At 45.1% G+C, this 13,577-nt stretch overlaps 1 protein-coding gene across 3 annotated transcripts in view; it reads right to left on the bottom strand.

The window, feature by feature from the left end:
* The window catches only part of VLDLR (very low density lipoprotein receptor), a 34,149-nt gene extending 33,045 nt beyond the window's left edge, over positions 1-1,104 (bottom strand). The window contains exon 1 of one of the 3 annotated variants that reach the window (XR_002830575.1): positions 443-731. Coding sequence is in view for 2 of the 3 variants with exons in the window: in XM_023758431.1 (XP_023614199.1) it covers positions 443-524 (82 nt within the window). In the remaining variant the exon portion in view is untranslated. Of the gene's footprint in view, positions 1-442 lie in introns of all 3 variants that reach the window. The other 2 variants (XM_023758431.1, XM_006094109.3) reach the window with 2 other exon arrangements.
* Positions 1,105-13,577: the final 12,473 nt, after the last annotated feature.

Here is a 13,577-nt window from a genome sequence, read left to right as displayed (position 1 = left end):
CCACCCTCACCCACCCCCTCCCTAAAGTCCACGGAGCGCGCCGGGGCTGCCGCGCACGTCTCCGGGCCCTCTGCCTCCTCTCTAACACTCCGCCTGGCAGCGGAGACAGCACCATTGTTCAATGGCTCAGAAGCCCACATGCCCTCGCCCCCGCCAAGCGGGGCTGAAAAAGGAGGCGAAGCCGTGGGAGGGAGTGTAAGGGAATGAAGACTAGTTCAGGCAAGGCTTTAGGACACCCCAAACCCCACTCTCGCCCTAGCCCGGCTCTCCGTGGCGGCTACGCTGACAGCTCAGAGGCGCCACCAGGGTGGGGAGGGGGGAAAGGCGAGCAGAGTGGAGAGGTGCCTCCTAGGAGGGGGGTGGGCAGGAGGAGACCCGAGCCTCGGGGCCCCTGGGCGCGGCTGGGTCCGGGCAGCCCACGGAGGGGTGCATCCTCACTTACCTGCTACCGTGGCGTCGCTCTCCCCGGGCGCCCAGCACAGCGCGAGCAGCAGCCCGAGCGCCCAGAGCGCGGACGTGCCCATGGTGCCCGCCTGGATGGTGCCGCTGCCGCCGCCGCCGTTTGCTCCGCACAACAAGTTACCAGCCTTTCGGAAAGGAGGAAGGAGTTGGGGGCAGGGAGAGAGGAGGGGAAAGGAGGAGGGGAAGGAGTTAGAAGGGGGGAAAGGGAGCTGGGGAGTAGAGGACACCCCCTCTCCTACAACTTGCACAATTTCCTCCCCACCTGCCGGCCCACCCACCCTCCCACCCACCCACCTCCCAGCGCTGCAGCAGCAGTGCAAGCCGAGCCTGTGGGCAGAAATAATGCAGGCGCTGCAGGAGAGGGGAGGGTGCAGGAGAGAAGGGGAGGGAGGGAGAGGGGGTGGGGAGTCGAGAACCAAGGAGAAGACCGAAGAGAGAGGAGCCCGCAGCCGAGCACCCACTGCTGGAGCTAGGGGTGAGGAGCGAGGAGGGGTCAGGAGGGGGGAGTGGTCAGCGGGGCGGCGGGGCGGGGGGAGAGGTATTCAGCCCTCCTTTCTCATTGATGCGCCGGTCTCCTAAGGTGCCTGTGCCTGGGGGGTGTGAGTGTGTGTGCGAGTGTGAGCATGCGGGCGAGAGTGGCCGTAGCCGTAGCCTTGGCCGCGGCCGCCGCTGCCACCGGGACTGCTCCCGGGGCCGGTTGCTCCGCACGTCCCCCAGAGCTCACGGGGGCCCGGAGCGGCTGCTGGTTGGTTCTCCGGCAGCCCGCGCCTCCAATCCTAGATGCCTGTCCTAATTTCCTGATCCAGGGAACCTGCCGCCGCAGCAACTGAGCGCTCCCTACAGTCATTACTGACTGTACCCTCCCAGCAGCCGCCAACAGTAAATGCAGCAGCGGCAGCAGCAGCTGGGGCAGCAGCAGCAGTTAACGCTGATGCAACGATTGCTGCTATTGCCACCGCCTTTCCACTAACGCGGCTTGCAGCTTCCAGGGGCAATACCCATCTCTCTACCACCCTCTCCTGCGCCCCAGAGAGAGACTGGTAATGTGAGGCTGGTGGGTAGCATCTTCCTCTGGCCTCTGCTTCCCACGTGAGTGAAAGTGGTCAAGAGAAGGGGGTCCAGACGTTTGGGCTGCCCTGATGTGGGGTTCGGGATGTCTGTCTCAATTGCACGCTGAGATGCCATGTTTGCTAAAAATTAAATGTGTCTTTAAGTGTGTGAGAGTGTGGGTGAGAGCGTGCAGGTTGTGGCTTGTCCTCTGTACAGAACCAGACTAAAATAACCCAGGGAAATTGTCACGGCAGCTCCGCCTTCTCTCATCAACATTAGAGTTAATTGCTAATTGCACAGAATGATAGTTTGAGGGCCTGTGATTAAAAGCTTAACTTTTTCTTGTTTGGGGGAGGGGAAACACACACGTTTATTCTTCTTGATGTAGTTTGTAATATTCAATTACATGGCCCAAGGAAGGAAAAAAAGGAGCAAAGGCATGACTTCTATAAAGGATGGATTCTTTTTGTGCCTGGCAGGACTGAGCCCACATGAAATGCTTTTTGGGCACTTGAGTTTTCTTACACAGTTTCCCCTGCTGTGATCTGTTAGACATAACAGGACACAGTGGGACACCGAGCTATTTTACCTTCTTAAATAAAGTTTGTGCTTTTTAAAAAGTTGTTTTTATCACGAATGCTCAAACTCTGCTGATTTCAATAGGACCGCGCTCTGGCTCTGTTCTATTGTTGAGATGGGAAGTGGTGGGCACTGCCTAGCTCTATTCTCCTTGTTTTGGTTCTCCTGGGCATTTGTCAAGGCTAGTTGTCAGGTGGGATGTTTATTAGCAACTTACTGTGTCCAGGAGACAAAGAGGATAGGAAAATTCCAGAAGGATACACTTGGGTAGGACCAGAGGTTATCCACATAGTGACTAATGCCCATGAAAGGGCTTAAGTCTATGTATGTAATGGTGGGGTCTTGCACAGCAGCTCATTTTGAATGCTATTTTGCCCACCCCATGTTTACATGTTTGAGACCTACAGCAGCCACACACATGTTGCATGTGAAACTGATTTCAAATTTGTTTTATGCCATTTAGTAGTGAAAATGCATGGAGGTACTACTAGTATTCACTTACTGGGCATTACAGTGTGATGGTAAAACCTTAGGTGCATAGCACCTTCAGTATTCTCGGGGTTCTGAAAGACCATCTGGTAATGAACTGTGGCCTTCATATGAATAGACACAGTATCAATAAACAGTCATATGGCTTGTTTTTAATATTTTACTCAGAGGCAAATGTGTATGACAAGTTAAACATTGATATGGTATAACAAGGCATCTTTGACAAACATATCTTATGCTTTCTATCTCTCCAAGGGATACAAATAAACTGTTGGTGAATTTAGCTGCTGCTCTACGCTTAGTCCCATAGCTTTTTTGTTGAATCAAAGGGAAGCATAACTTTTGACTCTGACTCTGATTGGCTGTGTAACTTGGGAAAATCATTGTGCATCTCTGTGCCTGCCTTTGACCTGTAAAGTGAAAAGAAAACCACAACGTATCAAAGTTCTCTGTGGCCTCAAAGTATCAGCTCTCTATAAAGTACTGGTTTTTAGAAGAATAGGTTTATAAGGAGGAATGCATTTGATTAATATAGAAAATAACTGAATGACCAAAAAGATAAATGTATCATGAGTGGAGTCTAGTGTGGTTGAATTAACTGGGGTTAGAGAGATTCAGAAGCCTCCAGGGAAGTCCATAGGCAATCCCATTCTTCCCACAATCCACCACATTTATTTATTTGTTGGAGGAATATGCACTGAGCATCCCTGAAGGGCAGGCAGGCACTGTGCTAGGCAGTGGGCATGTGGAGATGCTAACCCCAGGAAGCTCACGCAGGATCTGGTGGGGGAGGCAGAGAAGTGGCAATTACACTACCCTGTGCACAGCACAAGGAGGCTCCAAGTGCTATCAGATTCCAGGGGGAAGCAGCTAAGCTGGCTGGGGGCAAGGGTATCAGAAAAGGCTTTCTAGAGCACTTGTCTTCAAGCCGAGTAGATTCGTCATTTTTACCAAGCAACTCCAATTCTTCTTACTGCTGGACACATGACAGGATTGTACTTCCTGGCCTCCTCATGGATGGGTGGGACTGAGAGATTAATTTTGACCAGTTATTTGTGAGCAGAAGTTACAGGGTGCCACTTGCAGACTGGAGCATAGTTCTCCACTTTCTGCCTGTCTCTGGCAACGATCACAGAGAGTAGAAATTAGCAAGTGGTCACTGGCCTGTTTTGTATGATCTGTCAAAAAGAATAGTGTGTGTGTGTGTGTGTGTGTGTGTGTGTATTTGTGCCGAGAGAGAGAGAGAGAGAGAGAGAGAGAGAGAGAGAGAAGACTATGCAACAGGAACCGTATGTTGCTCACAAATTCTAACATATTTACCATCTTTGTCTCTAGAGAAAACAAAAAATTCTCACTGACCCCTAACACAGAGTGAGTGAGAAATAACCCCCCCTTTTTTTTCATCTACTGAGTTTTTGTTACCTCAGCATGACCTAGCATCAACCTGACTGATGTAAGGGGTGAAGGAGGAAGGGAAGCAAAAGAGCATCAAGTATTCAAGAAAATGCAAGGGATTCAGGATTGCTCAATGGTGGGAAGTGAGGCAGAAGACAGGCAAGGACTAGATGATATGGATATTTGAATGTCATGCTAACACTTTGGACTTCATCCCATAGGCTATGGTGAGGACTTGTGATCATTTTTTCTTAATTATAAAAGAATTTATTAAGTTATGCAATTTATTATAAAATGCAGAGAAAAATAAAATTTTAAAAGCATACTTTCAATACCCAGAGATATGAACATACTTTATTTCTTTCCTTTTAAAAATGTATTTTAATTTTGTCCTCAAGTCGCAGAATTGTATTGACATTATTATAATTGGTACAGTTATGGCTCTACTTATTTAATTATTTGTTAATTTACTTTTGTAAATTAAAAGAATATATATCCATGAGCCCACTAGTAGAGCCCAAGAAGTGGAATATTCACAGTAAGGCATCCACCGAGGTGCTTCTCCACATAGGCATCTCCTACCCTTCGCCCCTGGAGGAAGCCGCTATTGTGATGCGTTTGATCAGAGGCCAGACCTCCAGTGTGTTTTGTAGAGTTCACTCTGTCAGCGGTATGAAGGGTGATTTATTTGGGAAGCAGAGTAGAATAAAACTAGAGGAAGGACAGATAGAGACTCTGGTGTTGAGGGAACACGTAAAGAAAGGAGGGGAAGAAGCTATTATTGGCAACCAAAAATGTTCATGTAACTCCTTCATGAGTTTTTCTCCCTAGTCCTATGGGTATATCTCTTAGAACAGTGTTTTCCAAACATGCACAGTCCCATAAGAATCTCTGGTCACGTCTGCTGAGAGCACAGATCCCCAGGTGCTCCCTCGGAGATCCTGATTCTGTGGGTCGAGGGCAGTGCCCAAGAAGCTGTGTGTGTGACCTGACCACAGATGAGTCTTCGGGTTAGCCATGATTAAGAAACTTTCTTAGAGAATTCTTCTTGAATGCAGTTTTAACTACCATGTAGCTTTCTTCTCTCAAATATGTGTATATTTACTTGTCCAGTTTCTCCATAAAAAATGCTAAGGTTAATGTTGGGCTTTTCTTCTTCTTAAGTTCTATAAACAAATAAATATGGGCAGCAGAAGTAATCTTCAAGCCTATTTGTTAGTTTGAGGCACTGATTAATGTGTTTCTATGCCATAGCCTCACCATAGGAACTAAGAAGTGAAATGAACTGTCCCCTTCTGAAGTAGTTGCCGGCAACTTCCCAGGTCTCCACGGCATCATTTTCTAATTGTGTGGCAACTCAGTGAAATGAGTGGAATTTTCCCCACTTTGAATTCCATGGGGAGGGCCTGATGCTCTAACCAGTGGATCCACACTTCAGCTTTCATAGGAATCACCTGGAAGGCTTGTGAAAACACAGATTATTGGGCCCCACCCCAAGAGTTTCTGATTCACCAGGTCTGGAAAGGGGCCCAAGAATTTATATTTCTAACAAGTCCCCAGGTGATGTTGATGTCATTGGTCAGGGAATACACTTTGAGAACCACTCTTTTAAACCCATCAGTATAACTTCCTCCCTCAGCCACTGTGATTGATTCAGGGGCCTCAACAGTCTGCCTGTGGCCTTCTGGGCACACTGATTGGCTATTTCAGCCCTTAGCACATTACCCAAGTCGGTCCAGTTACAGTGAAGCTCAGGGCTTTGACTTGATTAGAAAGGCACTTCTAAGCAATGTGGTGTATAGATATTAGGCCAGAAGTGTTGTAGCCATTGTGCCCCCAGGAAGGAAGCCGATTTGAAGACTGACTCACTCATGGAGAAGAGGAGGCTGAGAGAATCAGAGAAATGACATCCAAACTGAGCCCAGGTTAGCTTCTCCTGAAAGCTGCCATTCTGTAGACCTTCTCAGTTACCTGAGCCAGTAAATTCCTTTTGTTGCTTAAGCCAGTTTGGTTTGAGTTTTCTGTTACCTGCTACCTAACTGACACAGGTGCCCTCTTGAGGGATATAGTGTGCTTACTGTAGGCATTAAACAAAACACATGTGGCCATCCAATGGGAATACATGCCTGACCCCTCCTGGAGAGTATTCAGAAGAGGCATGTAGGTATTAGTAAGGACTGTCTTAAACAATGGCTTTCTTCTGCATGCTGGCAGGGTCAACACTCACTCCTACTCCAACTCAAACGCTCAATGAGGACTTACTACTAATGAACCCTTATTGAGGGTCTGATCTAATAAGAGTATGTATTTTGAAACCCCCAAGTCCAAAACTATTTTGCAGACTGTTTTTGAGCAATTTAAGAAAGAAAAATATGGTCAAACATGGTAAAGAGTTTATGGCTTGAGTGAAACTTCAAAATGAGTTGAGTATGAGGTTAGTCCAGTGGTTCCCAGCTGGAGCAGTTATGTCCCCAGTTGTCCCAAGTAGATCCCGGGAAAGGATCTGGGGTGTTTACCCAATGCGTCCCTTGAGATAAACTTTAACCGTGCAGGTATTGGGACATTCAAGTAGTTGCTAGCAAAGAGGCTGCTCTACGCAAGCAGGACCAAGGGCAAGCCTAGGACCGAAAAGACCAAAAACCTTAATTTCAGTTTCAAGCATACACAAAACAATTCAATTAATGGCCGGAGGAATTACACCACATAAAACATATGCAGTTGCAAATCACACAGCGCTTTATTACCCACAAAAGTTCCTGATGCTGTGGGTAGAAGATTAATAAGATCTCAGTGGTGCTGTCCTCTGGAGTCCGGCTGTTGGGCTGGTCTGGTCCGGATGCAGGGGACAGCATTCCTCACCAGAGAGCTTGGTTGTGTCTTGATTGGGGGGCAGGGAGGTACTAGCTGTTCTTCTGTCGTCTGGCAGGGAGTTGAGCGTGGAGCGGCACAGTGTGACGTCGCTTGCCGGACTGGCAAAAGGACGTGCCTTTGTGGCTGTCTGGACAGGCGAGCACTGTTGGCTGGTCAAGACCCATTTCTAAAGCCTGTTCGTACCCGCAGCAGTTCAGGTGGCTATCAATGAATTACGTCAATGCATACATGTTCATCTTAACAGGGGGAGGGGCTACATGCGGTTATCAATCAGGGTGTGCACTCGTAGGTGTATATCTGGGGAAAGTACATCCCTGGCACATATGGCTATCATAGCAAGTCACTCTAAGTCAGTAATCGAAGTTCAGATCCTTATCTATGGGATACACATGCTTCAGGGCAGTGGGGAATGTGTCCTTAATATCATGCTTTAGGTTTCAGGAAAGTTAACTCAAACATTTTAAAACCTTTTTAACATTTTTAGACATTTTTAAACTTTTTAAAAAACATTTCTATATTTTACTACAACACCAGTGAATATTTAGCAATGTCTTGAGACATTTTTAGTGTCCATGCCTTGGGGAAGGTATTCCTGGCATTTAGGGAGTAGAGGCCAGGGCTGCTGTTGAATATCCCACCGTGCACAGGGAAGTCCCCACACAAAGAGGTATTTGGTCCAAAATGTCAGTGCTGCCACAGTTGAGACATCCTGGTCTAGACTTATGAGAAGTTAGATGATTTCCATAATGTGTGAGCTCTCTGTCTGGAGAAGGGTAGGGGTGCATTGTTTGGAACTCGGATGGCCCAGTAAAAAGATGGTCTCTTTCTGAACAACGAAAGCATCAGGGCAGTGGGTCCATCCACAGACCTGGGAGATGTGAAGCAAACCACAAACAGTTTACATTTAAGCTGAAGTAGCCCCATAGGGGACATCTACATTCTGGTTGCCTTGTGAACTCACTGGTGTCCTTTAGTTTTGCAAAGTGTTGCGTTGTGTTTGGCTTGTTTTTCTATGAGGAATAAAGCACTGGACCAATTCTCTTTTACTTTCCAGAAACTCTGATAATTAATCCCTATGATTTTTGGCCCAAAACTTGATTGTTCTCATTTGTCATAAATGTGATTTGCAGAGGTTTTGGAATGGAAAGCTAGAGCATTTAAAACACTCTTACAACAGGAGTTTCTATGGACATGGAGGTTTTGTGGCCCCTACTGGGCTAGCTAAGTATAGGTGCATTTTTGGACATAAGAACTTGAATTTGCAAGTTATGAGTGATGCAGTAGGTATCATTTAACTATGAAATTTCCATTTTCAAATGCTTAGTTTTGTGGGAGGGGTTAGTTGATGTATCTAACGCTTTCTTACTTACTGTATGGTTTGCTTTTATCTTATACTATTGCTCACACTCCTTGAAGGGCTGAGTTTCTGAATGAATATGCGTCCTTCTAACCTGGCTCTTTGGGAAGGTCTTGTCTTCGCATCCCTAAATTGTTTTAGGAACACATTAACGAGGTGCTGCAATGCCAATAACAGCCATATCTAGAGTGGGGGGAGAGTCCTAACTCTCGAGCCTGCCTTTAGGGTTCAAAGGTGGGGTGAAGGAGGTGCAAGTAATTCAGAATTGTTGGAGGGTAGATTGGCGTAAGGTGGGAGGACAAGTGCATAAGGTATTTGAATACGGTTTGGATTTTTATCTAATAAACAGTTACTAAGCCACCAAAAGTTTTTGATCAAGGGACAGTGAGATCAGATATGTGTATTTACAAGTATGACTATCTGAGAAGGTTATTATGTTTGTACACAATCTGGAAGGCACCCAGGCGGTACCTGCAAGCCTTCGTGCATTGAATGAATGCAGAGAGGCAGTGTAAGTTAACGGTTAGGAGAGAAAGTGCTGCCTCTATGTTCATTGCAGTGTTATTTACAATAGCCAAGATATGGAAACAACCCAGGGGCTCGTCAATAGATGAGTGGATATATATGAATATTACTTATAAAAAGAGAAAGAAATCTTACCATTTCCGACAGCATGAGTGGACCTAGAGGGTATTATGATAAGTGAAATAAGTCAGTCAGGAAAAGACAAGTACCATATGATTTCACTCATGTGTGGAGTCTAAAAAACAAAATAGATGAACAAACAAAATTAAAGCAGACTCATGGATATAGAGAACAGACTGATGGCTGCCAGAGGGGAGAGGGGTTGGGGGACTGGGTGAAAAATAAGAAGGGGATAAGAAGTACAAATTAGTAGTCACAAAATAATCACGGGGATGTAAAGTACAGCATAAGCAATAATCTGATAACTATTTATGGTGACAGGTGGGTACTGGACGTATTGGGGGAACACTTTGTAAAGCATATGATTGTCTAAAACCACTATGCCATACACCTGAAGCTAATACAGAACAATATTAAATGTAAAGTGTAATAGAAAAATAAAATTAAAAAAAAAAAGAGAAGGTGCTGGAGCCAGTCTTCCTGGATTCAAAGCCTGGTTCCCTCGCTTACTAACTGTGATATGTTAGGCACGTTATTTAACCTCTCTCTATGTCTCAGGTTTTTCACCTGGAAAATGATCAGAAGTGCATGTAATAAACGCTCAGGAATTGTTAGCTCCTATTGTTAATAATAATGACCTTTAGTATTGTTGTTATTATCAGCAGGCACCCTATAAAAGATAAGCAAAGGAGCTACAGGTATGGGCCCAGGATTAGAAAACGGGAAGGCAGTGGTTCTGCACTCTGCCCGCAAATTAAAATTCCCAGGAGAGCTTTTAAGACTGCCAACACTGGAATTCTTCCCTGCCAGTGTTCCAGAATGCTCTCCCCTTCCTCACACTGTGGGTCCCATTCCTGGCCAGGCATCCCAAGTCCAACTAGATTGCTCAGCTGTCAGAGAGCCAAGGACTGTGGGTGGTCAGAGGCTCTGCACAGCCAGACTGTTAGGAACCCAGCTGGCCTCTGCCTATCAGTGATGGATTACAGATCACCAATCTCATGACTTTACAATTCGATCTACCAACAAGGGCTGGTGGAGTACCTTCTGTGGGACCAGCCACCTGCCAGGTGACTGGAGGGCAACAACTAGATAGCCAAGTGGTTGCTGTTGCAGAGTGAGTTGCTGTTGCTTTGTTTGCTTTTTCTATAGGAGCCAAAATCAGGCTTGTTAAGTGGTCATTGACAGTCCTTTCTCCTAAGTTTTCTCTTGAATTTGCTGCCAATAGGAAGTGTATTATTCCTCAGAGCACTATAGCATTCATTTAGCGAGTGCCCACTCAATTATGAGGCATGACAGAGTTTGCTGTATGAAAGAGGAAGGACCACTTAATGATTTCTAGAGTCAGAAGTCTGGAATAAATGGATAGACAGATCAAAGAGTGAAGGGGGTTTCACTGTAATCAGAGAAGCACTTTTAGCAGGAGCTGGGTCTCCCACTGAAACCTTAAAGGAGCACTTGAATCAGTTGTGTGGGAGAGAAAGTGTGTTTTTTAATATAAAGGGACAGTGACGTTAGCTGATCATCTGATGGGATAACAAAGTGCAGATTGTGCTTTTGCTAAACCATGGTGGCAACAGACTGAACGCCTGGTAGAAACTAGAATTCTGTTTTGGGATCTTAAGGATTATTTTCCCTACACCAGGAAAAATCGAACTTTCTCAGAAAGTGTGTTTATCACAGTAGTTTTCTAGGTCTGATTATTTTTATGAATGGGCGGTTCTTGCATGTGAGGGAAATAAAAGGCTTCACCCTTTGGGTGAGGTTTCCTTCTAGAGTTGAATGATAGTTCATGGTTATTGACACCAAAGGGAAGGACAATTGATGCTTAATGACCCAAATCAGACCTTGTTCCTAAATTATTTAGGATTTGCTTTTGGAAGAAGGTAATGGAAGGCCATTTGGAATCACAGATTAGAGGTCTTACATAGATAGAGATGAAGAGGTGGGGAAGGATTGGGATTAAGATGAGGGAGTTTGAGAAATGAGACATACCTGAGACTTCTCTAAATCTAATACTTGCCTTTTACCTTCTTATCTGCAACACCCCAACATTACCAATAGCCTTTGAAATCAAAATTTACTCTCCCCCCAGCCCCCACTATAAGATGTAAGCACTTTGAGGTGAAAAAATGATGATGGCCGGCCCTGTATGTAAAATGGAATTGGAATATATAAACGGAAATTTTAATCAGGTTCTTTTGGTGAATGTGGGAAAGGCACCCTTCTGGGAATAAGTGACTGCGAAGAGGATGGATCATTGTTTAGTTTTCTCTTTATAGTCCTTCTTTTCTCTCTTCCTCCCCTTTGGCAGTCACTCCAGGAAAGAACAATGAGGGCCTGGCCAGTGTGGCTCAGCTGGTTGAGTGTCATCTTGTACACTGAGAGGTTGCAGGTTTGATTCTCAGTCAGGGCACATGCCCAGGTTGCGGGCTCAATCCCTGGTCCGGGGCGTGCAAGAGGCAGTTGATCGATCCATGTTTCTCTCGTTGATGTTTCCCTCTTCTCTCTCTCTCTCTCTCTCTCTCTCTCTCTCTCTCTCTCTCTCTCTCTCTCTCTCTTGTTCTCTCTTCCTCTCCCTTCCTGTCTCTCTGAAAAAAATCAATAAAAACATATTTTTAACAAGAAAGAACAAAGAGGTGAGGGAGAGAGTGCTAGCTGGCACAAAGACTATTCAAAATATTCCCCAGAAAAATCTATGAAGGTCATTTATGGAAGATCTCTTTCTTTGCTAGTGGCTCCATGGAGCTCGCCTAGCTAGGACAGTTTTAATATGTGAAGCAAAAAAGTAACGATGGCTATGTCTTACGTCGTGTGAGAGGAATGTCTTGGGTTTGCACACTCCTCTGCTGAGGAGGTTCAAAGTGCTCTGCAAACATGACATCATTACTCCCTGGGTGGAGACTGAGGACCGACTCTCAGGAGAATAATCCCTCTACAGCAATTTGGAGGAGCTCAGGCACAGACCAATGCCCTTACTGAGTTTAAGCCAGTGTCCCCAGATAGTTTGAGTTCTGAATCTCACGATAAGATAGGCATTAATGCTAAACATGGCTAGATGAAGTTTAAGTGAGGTCTCTTGATGAATTCTACGTCTCATGCTTCAACAAGTAAATTTTTATAGTTTCTTATTCTTTTCTTCCAAAGGATCATACTTAGAACTGGTCTCCATCTAGCATCTATTTTTTTGTTTTTGTTTTTGAGCCAGGCAAAAATAAAATGATAGAACAGAACAAGAGACACCAAGTAGCATTTGTGTTATTTTTTTAAAAAATATATTTTATTGATTTTTTTACAGAGAGGAAGGGAGAGAGATAGAGAGTTAGAAACATCGATCAGCTGCCTCCTGCACATCTCCTACTGGGGATGTGCCCGCAACCAAGGTACATGCCCTTGACCGGAATCGAACCTGGGACCTTTCAGTCCACAGGCTGACACTCTATCCACTGAGCCAAACCGGTTCTGGCGCATTTGTGTTATTATGACAGAACCAAATTGGCTCATCCCAGGTAAAACCTGGAGTCTTAGACAAGATTCCTTGAAGAGAGACATGAAAACATTCTTTCTCCCTCTATTTTGATTAGGACCTCATGGCAGAGTGCAGTAGTTAGAAATTTTGTTAATAACATAAAGGGAAAAAATAGCAGTAGTTATTTCTTTTTTTTGTCTTTGCAAGGAAATTTAAATCATATCGACTAAACTTGCATATTTTTCTTTACTTCATTCCATCCCCCCACTCACAACCCCTGCCCTGCCTTCTGCCCGGCTCTCTTAAAAAATCTCAGGAGGGCCTCGCCAGGTGGCTCAGTTGGTTGGAGCATTTTCCTGTACACCAAAAGGTTGTGGGTTCGATCCCCAGTCAGGGCGAGTACAGGTGACAACCAATCAGTGTTTCTCTCTCACATTGATGTTTCTCTCTCTCCCTCTTTTCCCCTCCTTCCCTCCCTCCCCCTCTCTCTGAAAAATCAATAAAAACATATCCTTGGGTGAGCATTAAAAAAAAAAAGAACTTAGGAGGTACTGCCCATGGGAAAAAAATTTACAGGATATGAAGAGAAATGGAACTGTGTGTTGTAGACCTAATATCATTTCCTCAAATCAAGTCCACTTCAGGGGAAGATTCACTGGAGAAATTATCGGAAATATTGCAACAAGGGTTATTTGGAAATTGAGGGTGAAAACAGGAACTATTAACATCAGGTCAAATTCTCTTCCCATTTCCTTTGACTCTGATGTGACTGGCTTTAGTTCATGGATTTCTACTAACAGGTCTGATACCCTGTCAGTCAGAGTAGCTGTTTCATTATAAACTTTATTTAACCACCAAAGTATCTCTGGAAGGGAGCGTTACTGGCCATTTAAATCTTGCTCTGCTGTAAATACTTGCTCTGTGTCTGGACCTGACAGTGCGCATGTTGGATTGACAATCACAGCAGCAAGTCAACTGCCTTTTCATGTGGTTATCTGGATTTTTTTTAGGGCTTTTTGTGTTTCTCTCTCAAAATACTCCTTTATTGTTTTTTAAAATGTATTGAGAGAGAAAGAGAGAGAGGAGAGGGAAAGAGAAACATTGACGTAAAAGAGAAATATTGATCGATTGCCTCCCTGGCATGTGCCCTGACCAGGAATCAAAAAGGTGACCTTTCGGTGCACAGGACAATGCTCAACCAACTGAGCCACATCAGCCAGGTCCTCCCTTGCTAATTTTTGAAAATATCTTCTTGGGGATATG

This window comes from Myotis lucifugus, unplaced genomic scaffold (assembly GCF_000147115.1).
Source record: "Myotis lucifugus unplaced genomic scaffold, Myoluc2.0 scaffold_130, whole genome shotgun sequence".
Classification (NCBI taxonomy): domain Eukaryota; kingdom Metazoa; phylum Chordata; class Mammalia; order Chiroptera; family Vespertilionidae; genus Myotis; species Myotis lucifugus.
Note: the sequence above shows the minus strand (reverse complement) of the source record. Positions and strands in the feature narration are given on the sequence as shown.